The 19,170-nt window shown below is 32.8% G+C and overlaps 2 protein-coding genes across 5 annotated transcripts; both read left to right on the top strand.

Moving 5' to 3' along the window:
- The first annotated feature begins 39 nt into the window (after positions 1-39).
- Positions 40-6,696, top strand: LOC105348878 (coiled-coil domain-containing protein 102A). Its single transcript, XM_034481660.2, has 8 exons — positions 40-163; positions 457-1,148; positions 1,288-1,396; positions 1,798-1,914; positions 2,301-2,510; positions 2,766-2,936; positions 3,053-3,156; positions 3,775-6,696. Exons 2-8 carry the CDS (start codon positions 508-510, stop codon positions 3,878-3,880), a joined length of 1,458 nt encoding a protein of 485 aa, XP_034337551.2. The 5' UTR covers positions 40-163; positions 457-507; the 3' UTR covers positions 3,881-6,696.
- Positions 6,697-9,899: 3,203 nt separating this feature from the next.
- Positions 9,900-19,066, top strand: LOC105338816 (docking protein 5). 4 transcript variants are annotated; one of them, XM_034481659.2, is made up of 8 exons: positions 9,900-10,058; positions 14,417-14,533; positions 15,318-15,537; positions 15,922-15,990; positions 16,634-16,835; positions 17,150-17,292; positions 18,084-18,108; positions 18,530-19,066. In XM_034481659.2, the coding sequence occupies exons 2-7, from the start codon at positions 14,441-14,443 to the stop codon at positions 18,089-18,091; spliced, it is 735 nt and encodes a 244-aa protein (XP_034337550.2). In that variant the 5' UTR covers positions 9,900-10,058; positions 14,417-14,440; the 3' UTR covers positions 18,092-18,108; positions 18,530-19,066. The 4 variants fall into 4 exon arrangements, with proteins under 4 accessions (XP_034337550.2, XP_034337547.2, XP_034337549.2 ...); XM_034481656.2 differs by lacking the exon at positions 18,084-18,108; XM_034481658.2 differs by lacking the exon at positions 18,084-18,108 and having other exon boundaries at positions 9,905-10,179.
- Positions 19,067-19,170: the final 104 nt, after the last annotated feature.

Below are 19,170 nucleotides of genomic sequence, written 5' to 3'. Positions count from 1 at the left end.
TTTAAGTCAAGCTACGATTTGTATCGTCACCGCATTCAAGCTTCTTATTCATTTAAACGTTTTTTTGACCGCGACTTAGTACTATGAGAGAAAATTAATATAGTGTAACCCAGATGCCAAAACAATTAAAAAGAGGAAAATGATCAAAGACACTCCTGGAAAGGTATTTAGCTATTTAAAATATTTCTGCATATACACCAACAGACAGAATGTTTTACCAATTACTATTTGTTTTGATTTTTCTTTCAAATTCGGTTCCTATGATAAGATACCCAAATTAGGCTGGTGAAGTCTTCCATGGCTGTAACACTGTAACATTGTCTTAAATTGTTGTTATCTGATTCTCATTCTGGTCATTATGGACATGTTTAGTTTCAACAGTCCGCTTATTCAAATTCATAAACGATTTATGATGAAATTGTAAATGCGAGTTCTACAATTATGCTTATTTTACAGTTTTACAGATGATTACAAAAATGACATTGCGTTGACTCTGAGTATAACAAAATGAGCCAGAAAATGAAACCTGGTTCTTCCAAAGGAGATGTGTCTTATGTCAGAGCCACAGGTGCATCCCCTCAGCTTCCGATGGCCCCCTCCCCGTCTCTTATGAGGGATGGCAGTCACACCCCAGTGTCTCAGATGTCAAACATGGACAATGACTGGGACGACAGAGATGAGATACGTCAGCGCGAGCTCGAGGAAGCCAGAGGTCGGGTGTCGCAGATGGAAAAGACAATGCGATGGTGGTCAGACTGTACTGCAAATTGGAGAGAGAAGTGGAGCAAAGTAAGGAACGAACGAAACAAAGCGCGAGAGGAGAATCGTCAGTTAAGAGCTAAACTGGAACAGCTTGTGAAGGAGTGTACCATTCTAAAAAGGGAGAAACAAGAAATTCAGGCTGAAAATGTGAAAATAAAAAAAGAATCCCCAAGTGGAATATCTGAAAATGTTAAACAAGACTTGGAAAATAATATGAATAAAGAGTGTAAACCTGCTGCAAGCGAAAAGTATGTTGAGGAGAAAGAAATAAATTCACAGGCAGCAAATAATGTGATTCAAGAGGATGGTACCATAGCTGAGGAAAAGGCTACTTTGTTTGAATTAAAACTTGATGAGGCACAGAAAACTCTTCTTGCTGAGAGAGGGTAAGGGTCCTGACGTCTGATATTTTTGATATTCATAATTACACCTGTTTCTATTTTTTTTTTAAGTCTGAAGATAAGATGCTGATCATTACCCCAAGTGTTTTACTTTGTTTAATGAGTTGTTAAAAAATTATGACAGGGATAAAACATCACTCATGAAAACCATAGAGAAACTACAGATGGACTTTAGTGCTATGAAACAGAAGTATGAGGAAGCCAAAAGATCTAAACAGGATGTGTTGCTGGAGGTACATGTAAATTGAGTGTTATCACTGTTATGGATGACTGTAATAATGTACTTACCAGGAACTATTATTTTTGTTTTGTATACCATATATTTTGCATAAGTTTACTCTAGAGAATAAAAATTAAGTATTTGATGAATTATTGCTAATATGTACAGTATCTCTACCAATGCCTATCATACTTTAAAAGCAATAATCCAAGCTCACACAGAACAAAAAATCTAAGTACTACAGATAGATGCAATAAAGGAAGAAATAAATGTAAAGTCTTCAGGGACTGTTACACTCTATGTTGTGTTTTATGACATATTTAGGTCATTTGAACCAGGTGTAAAACTAGTTGACAACCAATAAGAATAAAAGGAAATTATTTTGTTTGTACATCATGGTGTTTGCTTTTATAGATGACAAAGCTGAAGGAGGACCACAGGGGGGAAATTGATCGTCTTATCAAAGATGTTGACGAGGAGATCGGTAACAAGTCCATGGTAGATAAAAAACTGAATGATGTCAGGAAAGAGGTGAGGGAGAGAAACACAAGGGGGTGTTAAAACAGACATACTGCTATTAAGTGTATCGTGAAAAATGAATATACAAATTACCATTTTATACCCTAGAGCAACCAATAAGATTTTTGCATTCAAATGATACTATATTAATGGATTGAAGGTCTTAACTGAATTGCATACCCAGTATTCAAATTATAGCCTTTGTAGGTCTTTCATCTCTGAATGGAAGATTTAATTAGCTTTACTAGTAAATTTATTGTTTATAAAACTACACATATTGTTTTTTAACCTTACGCAGCTCAAAACAGTTCCTGCCCAAAGTACTGGTTTTTGCCTCTGAAAAGGGTTTTTAAACTAAAGACATTGTTAAAAACTTTGAGTTCACCTATTTTTTACAGCTTGAACGGCTCCAGAGAGAAAATGCAGATGAATGGGGGAAGAGGGAGAGATTAGAAACAGAGAAACTAGCTCTGGAAAGAGAAAATAAGAAGTGTCGAGCACAGATTCGGGACCTAGAGGAGCAGTTAGAAAACAAGAAGCAACAGACGTCAGCTGTAGTGGACTCGGACATGAGGAGTCTGCAGCAGGATTTAAATGACAAGTCAAAGGTACGATCTTCACAATGATGCTTGATTCCTGAAAATCAATATGTTAACCGGGCACATCAACTGATCAGCATGCTCATACACTAGTGCATTAGAAGTTAAGCTTTTACGTCTTTGTTTATCTGAATATATGTACATGAGGAATTGTGAAAAAGGCTAAAATATCATTACTCCTAAAGTAAGATTACATTTTTACAGTATTTTGTTTAATGTTGATAATGTAGGTCACTTTAACTTGACCTGTTTTAAACCTAATAGGAGCTGAATGATCTGCGCCATATACACACGAAATTAAAGAAGACTTTCCAAGAAAAACAGACTGACCTTGATCATGCCCGCCGGAGAGCAGAGCAGTACGAGATGGAGGTTAAAAAACTGAGGGCTCGGGTTGAGGAGTTAAAGAAAGACCTCGCAACTGCAGAGGATGAGGTCTGTTAACTCATTCTGGATATAGAAATAGATTATAAATTATACAAAATTTAAGCCCTAAAAAATATTTACATTCACAGTTAACAGCAATTAGGGTACGGTACATTGTTTTACAGGCTGATAATCAAGCCAACCTATATCGTAAAGTACAGCGATCAAATGATGAACTACAGGAGCAGATAGAGAATCTACAAGTACAACTTCATCACACTCAGAGCAGGTAGGGACTACGAATGTACAAAAATGTGGCAGAATATAAAATCAAAAATTATTTTTCTGTTAGAAAAGGTAATGTGAAAATAAATGTACTCCAAAAGTGACCAGTATCTTGACATACCAAGTACTTACCTCATCTGTTGATGTTGTGTTGACCAAATGCCCTTGCTTAAGTGACCATTTGAACTTGTGATATAAAGGATGTTGAATGTGAGATGGAATTATTCTGTCTTATGCATTTGTCTTTGAAACATTTTTTTTCACCTACCCTTTGTTTACTGTACTATCAAAAACATATACATGTCAAGAACGGTAATCGGTACAAGTTTTCATTTGTTGCTCACATATGTATTCGTGTGTGAAATTAACAATAGAAAATACCGTTAGCCAATATTATTTTCAAAAATTCTACAATTGTATTCTGATCATATTTAAACATGTATCTATAATGATTATTATAGTAGAAATTAGAAGATATATAGAGTGTTCAATAAGAAATAGATTTTTAATGGAACAATATAAGACAGATTCTCCTGTTACAACCTTCATAAACAGATCTAAGGTGTGATGATTACCCTGGTACTATATTAATATGATACATTCTGGGATATCACCATTACAGACTGAAGAGAAGCAGTCAGAGTGGACTGACAATGACGGCCAGTCTCCGATCCTTGGATCCCACCGACCCAGAAAACAACGACAGCGACGAGGATGAAGGGTACTGATTCTACAGCAACGATGTAATGATGCATGACTCATAGGTCACAAGGTCAAAAGGCAAAGGGCACAGGAAACAAAAAACTTATAGGACATGGTGTCTTGTTTTTATTCATGTCCCTGGACAAATCCTGTTTCTTTTCTATGCTGAAAGCATAGAAATTGTGTGTTGTTGTCATACGGAAAGTTAGGGTACCATTTCAATGGTTGACATTCCTTGAACACTGAATTGCAATATTGTTGAAGATCTTATGTTTTTTTTATAGTCCTCTTTGAATTCAGTTGTTCATTGTGCATGCACATTGAACATGTAAATGTAATTTTCTTTTGTCACATTTTATTTTGATAATATATTTTAAAGATTCATGAAAGAAGATTAGTGATCTGATGACATTTAAATCATTGATACTCTATGAAGCCAGTTTATAAAGCTTGCTTGCCAATCCTTCATGTTTCCATGTACGGTACATGCCTTTCTGATGATGTCAACAAATGATGCCCTTCTGTGGCGTTTTGTGTTTGTTTATTTGGAGTTGTCCCTTTTTTTGTGCTTTCTTGTTATAAACGTCCATGTATATATAAATTTATACAAAAGAGTATGTTACTCCAATAAGTTTTGTAATGTATTTTACTAATTATTTTATCCGCCAAAGGTCTCTGTATTTACATATCCACATCCTTCTGCTGAAAATGTCAATTGAATTTCGGTTGTGCTGTGAATCAGGTTGTTAAATATATGGTTGTTCAACACAGATTTGTTGGTACTGTAGAATAATTATCCATTTTTTATGTACATTTGAAGTTTATCAGACTTGTATCATTTAGAATGGTTTTGTACATCTACTACTGATATTGGATATCATTTTTATTTTCACACATATCACTTCTTGTAAAGTAGAAATATTGTTATTACAGTAGGTTTTTATTTTCTGCTGTTCACAAAATTAATGGTCCTTTTGTGAAGAAATTTTTGAAAACTTGATTCATGTTTGAAAACTATTTTAAAATGAAACTATTTTATGAAAATTAAACATGTCATTCTAATTGTTATAAGTGAAAGAGGAATTTATAGCATTGTATACTTTTTTGGCTCGTAAAAAGATGTCTTGGCATAGATTTTTAGTTGCTCCAAAGCTGCATAAATATTCAAAAGTCTTGTTTCATATTCAACAAAGTATTTTGAAGGAAATAATAAAATTCTTTAGTTATTAGATTGGATGATGTCTCTGTTTTGCCAAATTGTTACAGCATGATAGTTTAAAACTGCAAGGGTCATTTCCAATTGTTCCAAGTGTTTCTAGAGTTTTGAATATTTTATAGGGTTGCATGTAAATTGAATGTTTCTACCCCTATTGATTTTTTAAAACAAATATCATTTATGTGCAACATATCCATAATTTGTTTTATGTACCTGTAGATTTTGTCCATTTTATTTATTTATGGTTGGTTTATTTTCATTGAAAAGGAATGCAGGTATACATGTAATTTTGTCATCTTTCAAATAGCATATTCCTTGATATATTTAATGACAGTGCAATATAAATGTAAAGTGCAAAATCAAAATTACATGCTGACATTGCTAGTACATATATTCAAATAAACAACCTGAAATAAGTACAATAAAAATTCACATTAAGCTTTTTCCGAGAAATTAAAGTATTGATGATTTTTTAACATAACTTTTGAATTATTGAAAGCAATGTTGTACTTGAGATATCACATTTGAGCATTGCATTTTAGTGTGCTAGTGGAGGATTTAATGGTGCTCCAAATAAGAAATAGATTTGACATTTCGATTGCAAGTCCTGTTTTGTTTTCTTTCTGAAAGTCCCAGTTTACAGTGTCTTGGTGCAGTCAGAATAAGTTACCAAGTTTTCACATTATATAAATAGTGCCTGTTTGGGAGGGTAACAGTTGAAATTGACACCCCGAGAAAACCATTGTCAACCGACGCGAAGCGGAGGTTGACAATGGATTTCGAGGGGTGTCAATTTCAACTGTTATCCTCCCAAACAGGCACTATTTATTTTGTTATACTGAATGTCTTTTTTAAAATTTTTAAGAAAATTTTACTGCTTTTATATTAGGAATAACGTGAATTCTACAGCGAACCGTACGCGCATAATTTTCGCGCATGTAACATTTTTTTAATGTTACCCGTTGCCAAGTGCGTTGCTAACGCTGAGGGTAATATTAAATATTATTAACTGCGTCTTAACCAATCAGATTTCACTATTTAACATGAAAGTATAACAATATGAAATAAGGTACTGTCTCATTCAGTGAGCAGATTAAAGATTTGGGTTCCTTTGAGATAGTACACTGTAACTAATTACTGGATTTTAGTCTGTAATGAATTTGAACGTGAACATACATTTGGTTTGTAAGTAGCATTACATTTACAAATTCACTTTCATGGGTGATGGTACATCAAGTATCATTGGTTGTATTGATTGAATGGTTTTCCATTTAACTTTTATCATGACATAATGATGATATTTTATGATATGTGTCCATTATCAAGTGTCATATGTATTATGAATAATGTATGAAATACTCTGGGTATTTGTATTTGTTTCATTGTAAATCATTTCCTGACATGTAATACTTTATTTAAGATTTCATACATCATAAGATTCATATACAGTTGTTCATCACTGACACCCGCAGTTGTGCTGATTTTAATACCCGAAAAGCTGGCATACATGGTATTTACTTTACATAGCATTGTAAATTAAAAACGAAAGTAAAAGTAAAAGAGGTAACTGTAAGTTGTCTTCCTCTTTATGGGGTACATGATTATGTGCAAGTAGTTGTAGTGATATACATGTGCAAAATAAACGCATGAAATATAAAACCCTGCTCTTATGTTATCTTGTGGGAAAGAGGAAGATTATTCCAAATGTAGTGTCGTTCTAATTATAGTCGAAAGTCTATTTATGTGAAAAGCAAGCAAACCACTTCGCGCCGGTGGTTCTTGAAATGATGTAATTAAGGACCAGCGATAAGTAAAAGTGATGTATTCCAAGCGCGCTGCTGTCTATACGCACGTATGCAAGTGCCATTCTCAAAGAAAAAGAACGAAACAGAGAGAGAGAGAGAGAGAGAGAGAGAGATTATTTGGAGAAAATTTACTATCCAGCACTACCTGTTTCAAGTTTCAAATTATTTTGTGTCTTTGATATTGATCCGATTCAAATCTATATTCATCAAGTGTGTGCGATTAAAGTCTTTTAACAAATTTTTGCCCAAAAAAATCATCCAAAATTTAAGAGAAAGAAAGTATAGTAGAAATAATAAAGTGCAGCAGTTAATCCGTGTTATCCTGTTTATCCATACAACAAATTTGACGAGCGAAAGCAAGCTAAGGGAACTTACTTTTTCTATATAAAAAAATTACTTTGAACAAAATAACGTTAAACATTATAGATGATTGTATCAATTATCGTAATATCTTCTTTTACTGAGATTACCAATATAGATAATTAAAATATTTACATCCTGTTTAGCTTTAAGGTTTCCTTGCAACATTTACAATACCATATGCACTAAAGAACTATATGTAATATATTTTGAAAATTTCTCCGATGGTAACGATACTAGTATTTAAAGTAACTCTTTTTGTATCATCTCAAACTAGGAAAATGGGACGTAGCATAATTCATTTTGCAGGAAATTGACTGAAAATTTGGTAAAACCCAAGAGCTTCCGGGGGCTTCGATTTTTAGATTTTTTTTTAGAGTTAGATTTTTTAGAATATGCCTCTTTGAAACAAAAATAGGAAATGCTTGAAATCTGACACATATCTGTGAAACCTTTTTACCATTGTAATTAAAAAAACACCAAGAAAGAAAGTTGTTTCATTACCAAGTCTTTGAGTGTTTACCCAAACTAAGCGAGATTCCTAAATCTTCGGTCTATGGATTGTGCCTGTTTCTCCTTGGTCAATGGAAGAATTCACTCTCTCTTTTACTTGATCCCCCACTATCTTTGGACGTGATCTGTTGTTATTCGCTATGTGGAGCACCATAGCCTGTGATACGTCTGATAAGTCTGGAATCATTTGTTTCCGTTTTGCTTTGAGATTTTTGTAATACCGGTACTTCGTCATAAGGTTTTTTTTTTCTCCACGTTGAATGAACTAAGCAATTATTCATGAACCGCCTTGATTTTGGCTTTTCTTACATCGTTGATGTGTTTTTCGTTTTCGCCGTGCGGAGTTCTAAGGGATGATGGGACTTGTAGAGCCAATGCTGTTTTTATTTCTCTTTTAGCACCTTCCTCCAGGCATTGCCAATGATTTTCCTGACAATTTTTTTTTCACTCCATCCTTTACCGACCTTTTTTGAGCCTTTACTATTATTTTTCAAAATATTTCTTTACCTTATGAATGCCAATATGGTACTGTACTCGTCTTTGCTTCTTCGTCATACATTTCTTAATGCAAATAAGATGCAGAGACTCTACAGCGCGAAGCAATACTGCTAGATAAACCCCTCAATCTTTGACCCCTCCTCGGACGTTCGAGTGAAAATGAGGGAAACGTACATTCGTCGAAAGTTTGTTTTAAAAGACCATCGGAACAAAGGACACCTGGATCCAGAAAATAGATACTTTGCTTTGTGATTTATTTTCATTGAGTTTTCATGTATTCATTTTCTAATAACCCGTCTTAAGCTTTGTTACTTGACTTTCTTGTACCACTGCTGTCTTAATTTATATTTGAAAAGACTTTTAATATTGTTTTTTATTAAAAAAAGTAAATTTAACTATTTGGTATTTAAGAGGCAACGGCCTATGTAAAACCATTAGGTTTAAATTACATTTGTGAAGTCAAAATTTTTTCAAAGTGTATATAAAATCTAATAGAATCGCGGCGCTTTACACAACTCGAGCTGTCAGCAATAAAATGCTTTCTTTGGTGATTCATGCGAGATACAAAGATGGTGACATTGCAGAAAAAATGCATAACCTGCGTTAATAAATTAGTTGTTAAAAGTAAGTAAAATTCACTAAATTGCTGTTAATGTACATCAGTTCGTTAGCTGTATATAAAAGAAAAAGCGAAATCGTCTCCAATGGGAATTTGAGTCTAACATTATCATGATTATTTCGTGCAGTCCATGATTTTTCTTAGGTTGCTGTAGGTTTCGACTAATCGATTAACGGGGCGTGTAGATTTCAGTCCTGTAAGTTTCAGTCGCTGCATGTAGGTTTCGACCAATCGATAAACGCGGCGTGTAGATATCAATCTGGCTATTTCTATAGAGCTATGAATTACCTTTATGAGTTTCCGTAAGAAATAGAGAGAATCAAACTCGGTATATGTAAATACTATATTGTATTTACATGAGACTGACAATGTGATTAAAATCAGATCTTTGTAACGCTCCGAAATTTCTGATAATCGCTGAACAAAGTGTAGCGACGTCAGAATTTGTCAGAGCGGATCAAAGATCTGATTTTAATCAGATTGTGAGACTGATAGACTGCATATACATTCATTAAGGTTTCAATCCCTTATAAAAAGTATCTCCTTTACCAATTAAAGTATTTTTATAATAAAATATATAAAATGGTTTGAACATATTTTACTTATTAAATCAATGGAATTGGAACAAATTATTACAATTAGATCGGGATAATATATTAAATTAGGAGAGAGAGAGAGAGAGAGAGAGAGAGAGAGAGAGAGAGAGAGAGAGAGAGAGAGAGAGAGTAAAACAATAAGCTTCATAACTAAGGATATGATGATAATGAGGGTAAAATAATTTATCTTTTTAATTGAAAATTATTTTTTACAGAAAATTACCGGTACTGACTGAAACACGCAATGTCAATGTAATATCTTGACATAAGAAATCGTTCCATCAATTCACTTAATCATCATTTATGAAGTTTAAATTCATACAAATGAAAATATTTGTAGCATTTCACTTAACATTGTTTCGTTGCCGTATTTTAACCATAGGAAACAGGAAATGCTTTGTGAATGAGCTCATTCCATAATTGCATCGGGTTTGTTATACCGTAAAAAATATCCGGATGCCAAACCCAGTGGACCTGTCAGAAGTGAAAGTTTACTTTTGTTTAAAAATGTGAAACAAGAACGAATACACCTGTTTAACTTATGAAGACACTGAAAATTATCGACATTTTTATTTTACATTGCTTATTTTTTGTAAGGTAAGAGCCCATTCTTTTCTTGTCTTTAAAAGTTCTAACAGTCGTAAAGTTTGAAAGTTTCAGCCTCAAACAGTCTTTGCATCTTTAAGGAAAGAAAGAAATAAGAATACCATTTACAAAGGTAATTGATCACAGGATATGAATGATGTAAGCAAGTATATGCAGTGTATATGAAGTAAAATTTATGTTTAAATGAAATAGTGAAAGGTAAAAGTTAACAAAAATGTCAGAAGGTAGGACACAGTCTTTTTATTTTGCTAAAAATCATTATAACATGAGTTAGCAAAGTCAAGTAGTTTGATTTAGGTTATTTGATAATATCTTTTATATTCCTTTTAAATTAGCATATTAAGTTATTCTTTAAATATCAATTGAACTTGAAAACTTGAGGATCTGTTTCCATTTTAATGCAGGTAAACACTATAATCTAGTTTTCAGTGTGCAGATAAAATTTTGATAATAAGACCATGCTCTGATCCTATTGTAATTAATTTTTTCATCAATCCATCTGATATCACTTGTCAACCCAAGTATCTATCTCCCTTCTGCTCAGTTTAATTCAAGCTTCACCCATGGAGTGGCTGTGTGTTAAAAAAAAGTAGTTCTGTGATCTTGAACAGAAATTTTGATAAAATGTCAAGGTAAAAAACTGGGTTAATTTCAAACTTTCCCTGAAGCCCTGTCCAACTTATTCTGAACATATAAAGTAATTGAAAAAGAAAGGTATATGGTGGCTATATGGTGCACATGCAGTTATTTAAAACAAAGTTTTAGGTCCAGTGGCACTTAACCTTGCACCTCATTTTGATACTGAAGCCAGGAGTGTTTAAATTGGAAAACCAGCAAACTATGCAGAATATTGGATAAAATCTCTGATGTTGGATATCTTATTTTTGTCAAAACATTTACATTTGATTGTAATACTCATAGCTTCAGGAGTGTAGCCTCTTGTCTGAAAAAAATTGGATGGATGACCATGGAGCTACAGTTCTGTACAATGTACGTGTTAAAAAACAGTTGCAATTTACAGCGCACAAAAATTTGCACTAGTTTCTGGCTGATTAACCTTATTTTCACACAATTTCTGTTAAAATGATATCATTAAATTCTCCAGACAGTTTACTTATGATGTCATTTAAAATTCTAAACACATTTCAAGAGGTACAGTACCGATCAGACCCAATCTAACAGAAAGTAAACCCCAACTAAGCCCTGGGTTTACTTTCTGGGTTTACACCAGGTTTACTAGAGTGGACCCAGAGTAAACCCAAAGTTAACCCTGAGTGGACACAGAGGTTAAACCCAGATCTGATGTATACCGCTGAAACGGACGCTACATGTGTATTCAGAATATACAATGGGCAGGAATTACAGGCAGTAATATGGTAAGATAAAAGATGGGTCTGATTCACACTTCAGTGCAAACAGTTCACCCCAAAAGTAATTCTTGAGTAAACCCAAAGTAAGCTGATTTTCTCTGCTTTTGGTCCCAGATGGCTCAAACTTGTGATTTTGATTTTAAGTCACTGATCTTTCTTGCTCACAGTTTTTCTTGTCTCTTTTGGGGTCCTCCACACTTTTGGGAAAAGTTTGTCATACAAGCCTTAACTTCTACATTCTTTAGAATTATGGAATTCCAACATGCGTTTGACTTGAAAATGAATGAAAAGAGTTTAATTTGGGGGGAAAAATATATGGCTATTCATAAAAACAAAAGTCACTGCTGTTTTCAAACACTAGACCTGTACCCATTGATAGTCTGATAGACACATAATTTTGGTAGCATAAACAGTTTCACAGTGTGTTGAAATCGCCGTGTTGCGACGTACTGTCATAAAAAGTCAAAGTCGAAGGTGTCGAGGACCCTTGTGGTTCAATGTACTTAAACTTGCACCCAGAATTAAACATTGTAAAATGTTTGTCGTAACATTTAGATTCATTGTTGACTCTTTGATATTAATATCATGATAATGGGATGATTAACTATACTGGCACTGTACCAGTTATGGACTAAAATTTAACGTTTCTTTTTGTATTTCCTTATTTCTTGATATTTTTTGATAACACTTGAAATACTTTAAATGGTGAATTCCTTATTTATCCATCTTTTAGATTATATCATTATTTAGAACCCAAAAACATATTGTTTTGTTATTTTTAGCACGCCCCCAATTTGCCGAGTTTTCACGATTTACTGTACCAGTTATTGGCTTCGTGATAATAACATAGTAAAATTCCTGTGTATGTTGATTTTATACATTGCAAAATGTAATTTGAATTATGCCCCTTGTGGGGTCAGACTAAAGGTCGTAGGGGTTATGATACATATAAACAAACCTCTTAAAATTATTCGTTTGTTATCATACGGTAATACACAAAATTGTAGACTATTCAATACATATTTGTGCAATCAGGCGTTCAACTACGCTATGAATCTTTCGGAATTTAGTGAACTTCCTTTGTTTATGCATATTATATGTATTGATATAATACGTCAAATGAAAGAAGGGATATAATAACGTGTCACAAAGAGGTAATATTCTATTTTTAACTTATTACGTCACATCCCCCACTGCTGAAAGTGCAAAGATGTAAATCAGTGGTAAGCTCATGTTTAAACTCATGTTTAAAACATATTCAAGAAAGTTTTTAAGCAAACTAACTTTTCTTTATTCGAAACAGACGACCGATTTAAAAATCTCATATAGTCGCGTGCTATTAACCCGAACTCTCAGTTTAGCCGATAACTGGTCTTAGCCGATAACTGGTACAATACCAGTACAATCTTTTTTTAAACTGGCAAAAAGATTTAACTTCCCCTGAAATAGAAGCATCTTGATTTTTAAAGGAGAAACAATTTTTAAATCAAAGTGGAACCTGTTCTTACAAGTGTCTTGCATGTTAAAAAAACCCACCAGCTGACAACATATCTGTAGGAGCAGTTATACATATTGTAGGATATTTTAAAAAGGGTAAATTGCCATTCTTTTGTTCATCTTTAATGTTTTGAAGTCATGGCCAGTAATATTAGTGTTGTCAATTTGGTCAATTTTTAATCGATGATCAGTTGGAAAGATTGTTGATTTACGATAATTGATTTGAGATTTTAAAATCGATTATAAATGGTTTATTACATTAATACCATACCTATCGTTTTCTTTTTTATTCTGTATTTAATGAAACTGTACATTGCAAACTATTGATTTTTTTTTTCAATTTCAAAAAATATGTAACATTTTAGCCGATAACAATACAGCATACACCTTATAAGCCTCTAAAAGTAAGTGCAAATAGCACATATATTTTAATTATACAATAGCATAGAATTAGTGCCCTTTTTTAAAGAATTTTATATAATTTGTTCCAGATACAATTATTGGCTGATCATCAGTTTAATACTGTACTTTTTCCCAATAATTTTTTTGTCCACCCCCTCCCCCTGAGAAACAGAATTGCCTAAGTTTATTACTTCAAAAGATGGAGTTAAAACAAATCATTTGATTTACTGTATCGTTTATCTATATATTACACAGTAATTAATACTAGCTTTTCCCATTTGACCAACACTTCAGTGATTTTTAATTGAATAGCCACAGGTCCCTTTTTAAAAACAAAGAAAAATCACTGTCTGGATTGGTTTTAAAAGTTGAGAGGATGAGTAAAATTTAGGCAAACTTCTTCACTCAAATCGATCGACACTCCAATCAATTCGGTAGCTGTTAAATTTATTCCTCATAAAATTTTGTTTTAGATGCATGCATTCATGTGGGTAAGAAGTATGTATACTGCGTTTGACATTACATTTCATTTTGCGCAACTATAAATTAGGCTGATAACTTCCTGGTACCTGGTAGTGACCAGATTAAGTTGTTTATTTGTATTTGACGATCATTTAACAGCCATACAAAACGAATATACTTCTCTCTCTGTAGTATGCATAGTATTCAATTGTGTAATGAAGTGTGCTTGACATACATTTAATTAACATGTTAGGATCAATGACCTACAACTGATTTGATAATGTTATAAAGTTGTTATCTTTATGTCAATATAGAATATATTAGATTATAATATCATATGAAAAAGTACATTAATAATTGATGAATATATCACATAGACATCGCAGCAGGGGAGGGGGGCTTAGTCCTCCCACTTTTTTTGCCAAGTTAGACATAACTGTAACCAGAATATTTTTTCTTTTTTTGCTTGTCAAGATTTTTGATAAGTCTAGCTTCCCCCTCCACCTTTTCAATTTTGTTTCTGACACCACTGTATCATGAAAAAAATATTGTTGACCATGAAAAAAATTCTTAAGGATATATATTTATATTTTTTCTTTGTTGTTGTTTTTATTATAGTGCAATATGTTATGATGTGTGAAGATGAATGGAACAGATCTGGATGGTTACTCCGGTGTGGAACAGTGCATTATCTTGAAGCAAGGGGAGGTTCGCATGAAAAGCAGACGACTGGGAGTTAGTATTCTTACATCATGTTTTTAATATTTTGTTCCATGTCTTGATAATGAAAAAGTTGTATTTTGAGCAAGAATTTCTACCATTGCTGAGTACATAGATATATTGTTGTGACCTATAAATGCATGATCAGCTGATTTTTAGAAACACTTAATATACCGGTATATAGCCTGATAAATATTACATACATGTATGTACGTTATGTGTATAAAAGCATAGTAATACTCTCCATTAAGTAAAAACTTAATTCTTCCTTATCAACACATTATTGAAAAACCAACTACATGTATGATAATCACAAATCTCTGTTCCTGTAATAGAAAATATTATATAATATGAACTGGTAAAAACTAAAATAGCTTCATTAGAAGAGTTAATTGAGCTTCTTATTTGATGAGTTATAAATTTTAATTTGAAAAATGAAATGAATAACAGTACATGTAGTTACATGTAGGATGTATTCATCATCATCGATTACACATGTAAAGCTATATAACATGTATGAAGCTGAAATAACCTTTATGCATAATAAATACCATTTCAAATACAACTGTACTTCAAATTCTCAAACACTGATATCTCGATTACAATGAATATGTCGTAGTGATTTGTAAGTCGCAACCACTTATTTTTAAAGTTTTTTACCCTCGATACCTTGAATACTAGGGTATCTCTCAGTTTTTAATCAGTTCCATCTAGTTGGGGATAAAGAAGTCTGACTGTATTACATGTTTAATGTATAATGGGGGTTATCCGTGATTTGACTTGATTTCTCCTTTCATAGATATGGAGGAAACGCTATGTGGTGTTGTTTGCCCCTTCCAGTAAGGGCCCAACAAGACTAGTCAAATATGCAGATGAAAGAGGTTTTCGAGAAGAAAGGCAACTTTCTTTCTTCCGTATGCAAGATGTTACAACTGTGGTCAGGTTGTCTTTCAATGAGGATCATGGAATCACCATCTCTTTGACTGGTGGAGAGGTCCGGCAATTTATATGTAATGATGGTGAGTCATGAAATATGTTCAAACATTTACTATTAGGGGAGTTGAATAAAAAGACAAAAATTGAAAAAGTTGTACAGTTGTGAAATTTTTTTCATTGAACACTTTGCCTTTAAAATCGTTACACCAATCTGGTTGTTATTGACAAAAAATTGGGATTTTTCCTTGTTTGATTTCATTTGACTTTAACTTTAAGGTTACAGTTCTCACAAATTTTACCTTTATCAATGGATAGTGAGATAGACTTAAGTATAAAATGATACTAATATCTTAGCTCAACTACAAATTGGCAATGAAAAACAGACTGAAAGCAATGACATGGAACCTACAAAAAGAAGGAGTATGCTGAAGAATTGTTGTTAAAGATTAATTGTTTCTAATTTACAGCCAATGATGCTGAAGATTGGCTTCAAAAGTTGCAGACAGAAGCTGGCAAAAGTGACACTCTTCCTGTAGGTAAATAATTTTGTTTGACATTTTGCCCAAAAAGATTGACTGCTGAAGAAAGGACAATTTACAATTATTGCTGATGATTTAGCTACCTGAGTAGTATGTACAACATTCACCAAGCCTGCAGGGCGAGACTAATGTTATACCTTTAGGTTTGATGAATATGTCATATTTTTGATTAGCAATATTTTTTCTAACATGATTCAGTGAGTACAAATGCATTTAATACATGTACTTGCATATGAAATTCACTTCAAGCTAGATTATCCTTGCCATCTTTATTAAATTTGACTTTTATATTGCTGAATTCACATCATTGGTTTCATGATCATTGGACAATGGGAGTGATGATGACCAATTGCTGTAATTTTTTAAATGTTTCATGATTTTTAAAATGTTGGAATGTATCAAGAGAGAGAAGTAAGAGAACTTGTAAATTAATCCATCGTGTGATAAAGAAGCTTATATTTTGTCCTGTTACATTGTATATTACATTTATCAGAGATATGGACATCATCTCAAGCCACAGTCTAGAGTCTGCATATCTCTTTAACATATAATCCTCCTTTAGTCTCATTAAAATACTGGCAGGATGATTGTGTCCAATTTTTCTTCTAGTTAAAGATGATTTTAATTTTTTTGATTTCAGGACATTTTCGAGCTTTTCTAATCCCAAGCATGTTTTTGAACTACGATGGTGAATGTATTGTTGAAGTAACTGCAGATTGTGTCAATGTTTTTACGGACACAACTAAGAGAGATAAAGTAGCTGGTATGAAGATTTCCTGCATAAGACGTTACACATCAAATCCTGAGAAACGCAACAATAATCTGCTGATAGAAAATGGACGGTAAGACAAAAAAGAGGCATCGATCAGCTTGCTCCACATAAAAGAGATATTTGTCCTCAAATTATAGGCACTAGCCTTTTTTATAGAGCTTTATATCTGCAGTTTAAAAAGTAGACCTATGGGTACTAACATTCATAAACTATTCAAAAATATATTAGTTTGATGCTTATAAGTTCAACTTCATATTGAAGTTAATGAATAGGAACAGCTGACAAAGGTACATTTCAAGTCTTGGACTAATTTCATGACTATAAGAATCATCTTGACAAGGTTTGTTGTATCAACCTTTCGCATATTTCATTTTTTCCTTAAAGTTCCCAAGAACCCATTGGAGAAAGTTTACTGTTATTCAAATCATACCAAGCCGTTGATATCTATAACCGCCTGGATACCAATGCAAGGAGGCTTCGGGGAAGTGTGTCCTTCGGCAACAGCAGTAATGAAAGCTTTAATCGACGTAAGTAATTTGATCTTTCTCTGCATGTATGGATGCTGAAAAAATGCAACCTGATTGAAACTCTATATACCTTGTACAAAAACTTTCATTTCCAGTCTTGCAAACTTTCTTTTACAAAATGGGAAAGGAAGCAGTAGGGGTTTAAGATTTTGGGGGGGGGGGAGGATTAAATCCATATCAATGAAAAAATCGCTCCGTAATATACCTATAAAAAAGGTGCAGATTTAAAAAAACAAGAATTCTGTAATCTTGGTAGAAATTTGGTTCATTTTGATACTGTGAGTGTCAGTCCAAATTTCTTCAGATCTCATGTTTACAATTTAGAACAGCAAACAACCATTCCACTGTGGCTTTATTTGACTGTTGTATACTTAATGAAAGTTGTTTGATGATAAACACTCTGGCTAAAGTGTATTGGGTTTCATTAAGCTAGATACCGTACTCTAAGCAGTTGGATATATTAATTAATATTGAATGTACATGCTATTTATGACTATAGATCTGCAGTCTGACATAAATTTTATATTGGTCTTTATCTGTTATAGCCTTGCCTATGCTTGATTCTGATGAAGTATCCCTGACACTTTCTTGTTTTAGAGTAGAAATCTTGAAAATGGTATTCAAAGATTTTGTGAAAAAAAGTCAAAATTCACATTTATTTGTTAAAAGTACACTGAATACTAACTTTTCTTTTCAAGTTTTCTGTTTAAAAATAAGATATATTAGAGGGATGGGCCAGACACATACATATACATGTATCTTTCCTGACTGTGCATCTTGTTTACTTTCAGGTCAGTGATAATTGCCATGATTAGGGTAAATATTTGAGGTGGTAGTGTTATTTACCTTCGGTACTATATAACAGCCTTTCACAATTAATGAAAAACTCATTCCCATCTTTATAACTATGGATACTAATGCTGATTTTTGCTTAACCACCAATGCTTTGATGTTAAGTATCAACAGACACCTGCAATAATTCATCCTACTGAGTGTGTCATGGTAATTACTGCCAAACAATTCTAACACGTGTACATGAATCTGTTTTGTATTTTAAAGTGCATACTTAGTACATGATTTGATTTTTGCCAAGATTTAGTCTTTGTTAAAAAGTTTCATTGCTGTTGTTCAATTTTATTTTGTGGTTAAAGATAATCACGTTCTGGAAGTATTTTTTTCTACATGTATCCCACACTTGGATTTTGTACATTTAATGATGATTTGACTAAATTTACAGGGGTCAGAAGAAGCAGGAGTACTTCAAATACAATGCCACGAGAACGACAAAATAACTTAGGACTGAATTCTTTATGAATTGCCTAAACCAAAAGCAATCTCAGACTATATGCAACATTCCCTTGCAAAGACTCCATTGTTATAACACTCAAATGTTATATACATATATCTATTATTGTATTGTAATTAAAAAAAGGTATATTGTCAGAAATGTATACAAGTATATGTTTTATAAGTGCTTTATAATTTAATCTTGAATTAACCTGTGATATACTTTTTAAAAGTTTGGGTGATGTGTGGCGATGATTCTTTTATAATGTGTTTGCTGTATGACAAATGTACATGCAGGTACTAACAGATGAAATAGTCTGGAATTATATTGTATAGTGAATTTTGGTCAACTTTTAATTTATATGCTTAGCTTATTTTAAGACCATGCAGCTTGAAATATGTCTTGAAAAAAATTATCCATATCCATATACAAAAAAAAAAAATGCTGAGTACAAGGTACATGTACAAGTAATAAGAAAAAAAGATTTAAGAAAAATACGAATAAGCAGTAATTTTTTTTTTACAACCATTTCAATTTATTCTATGTCTTATGTTACATTGATACCAATAATGTACTTAAGTTGTCCCTCA

Source organism: Magallana gigas, chromosome 3, assembly GCF_963853765.1.
Source record: "Magallana gigas chromosome 3, xbMagGiga1.1, whole genome shotgun sequence".
NCBI classification, from domain to species: domain Eukaryota; kingdom Metazoa; phylum Mollusca; class Bivalvia; order Ostreida; family Ostreidae; genus Magallana; species Magallana gigas.
The sequence above is the reverse complement of the archived record's forward strand: the minus strand, read 5'-3'. Positions and strand labels throughout refer to the sequence as shown.

Excerpts from the sequence above, each read along its gene's own strand:
- LOC105348878 (XM_034481660.2), top strand. The coding sequence starts at position 508 with ATGAGCCAGAAAATGAAACCTGGTTCTTCCAAAGGAGATGTGTCTTAT. Across the intron at positions 2,511-2,765 it reads ATTTAAATGACAAGTCAAAG|GAGCTGAATGATCTGCGCCA; the intron begins GTACGATCTTCA and ends TAAACCTAATAG. Across the intron at positions 2,937-3,052 it reads TCGCAACTGCAGAGGATGAG|GCTGATAATCAAGCCAACCT; the intron begins GTCTGTTAACTC and ends ATTGTTTTACAG.
- LOC105338816 (XM_034481656.2), top strand. The coding sequence starts at position 14,441 with ATGAATGGAACAGATCTGGATGGTTACTCCGGTGTGGAACAGTGCATT. Across the intron at positions 15,991-16,633 it reads AAGTGACACTCTTCCTGTAG|GACATTTTCGAGCTTTTCTA; the intron begins GTAAATAATTTT and ends TTTTGATTTCAG. Across the intron at positions 16,836-17,149 it reads CTGCTGATAGAAAATGGACG|TTCCCAAGAACCCATTGGAG; the intron begins GTAAGACAAAAA and ends TTTTCCTTAAAG.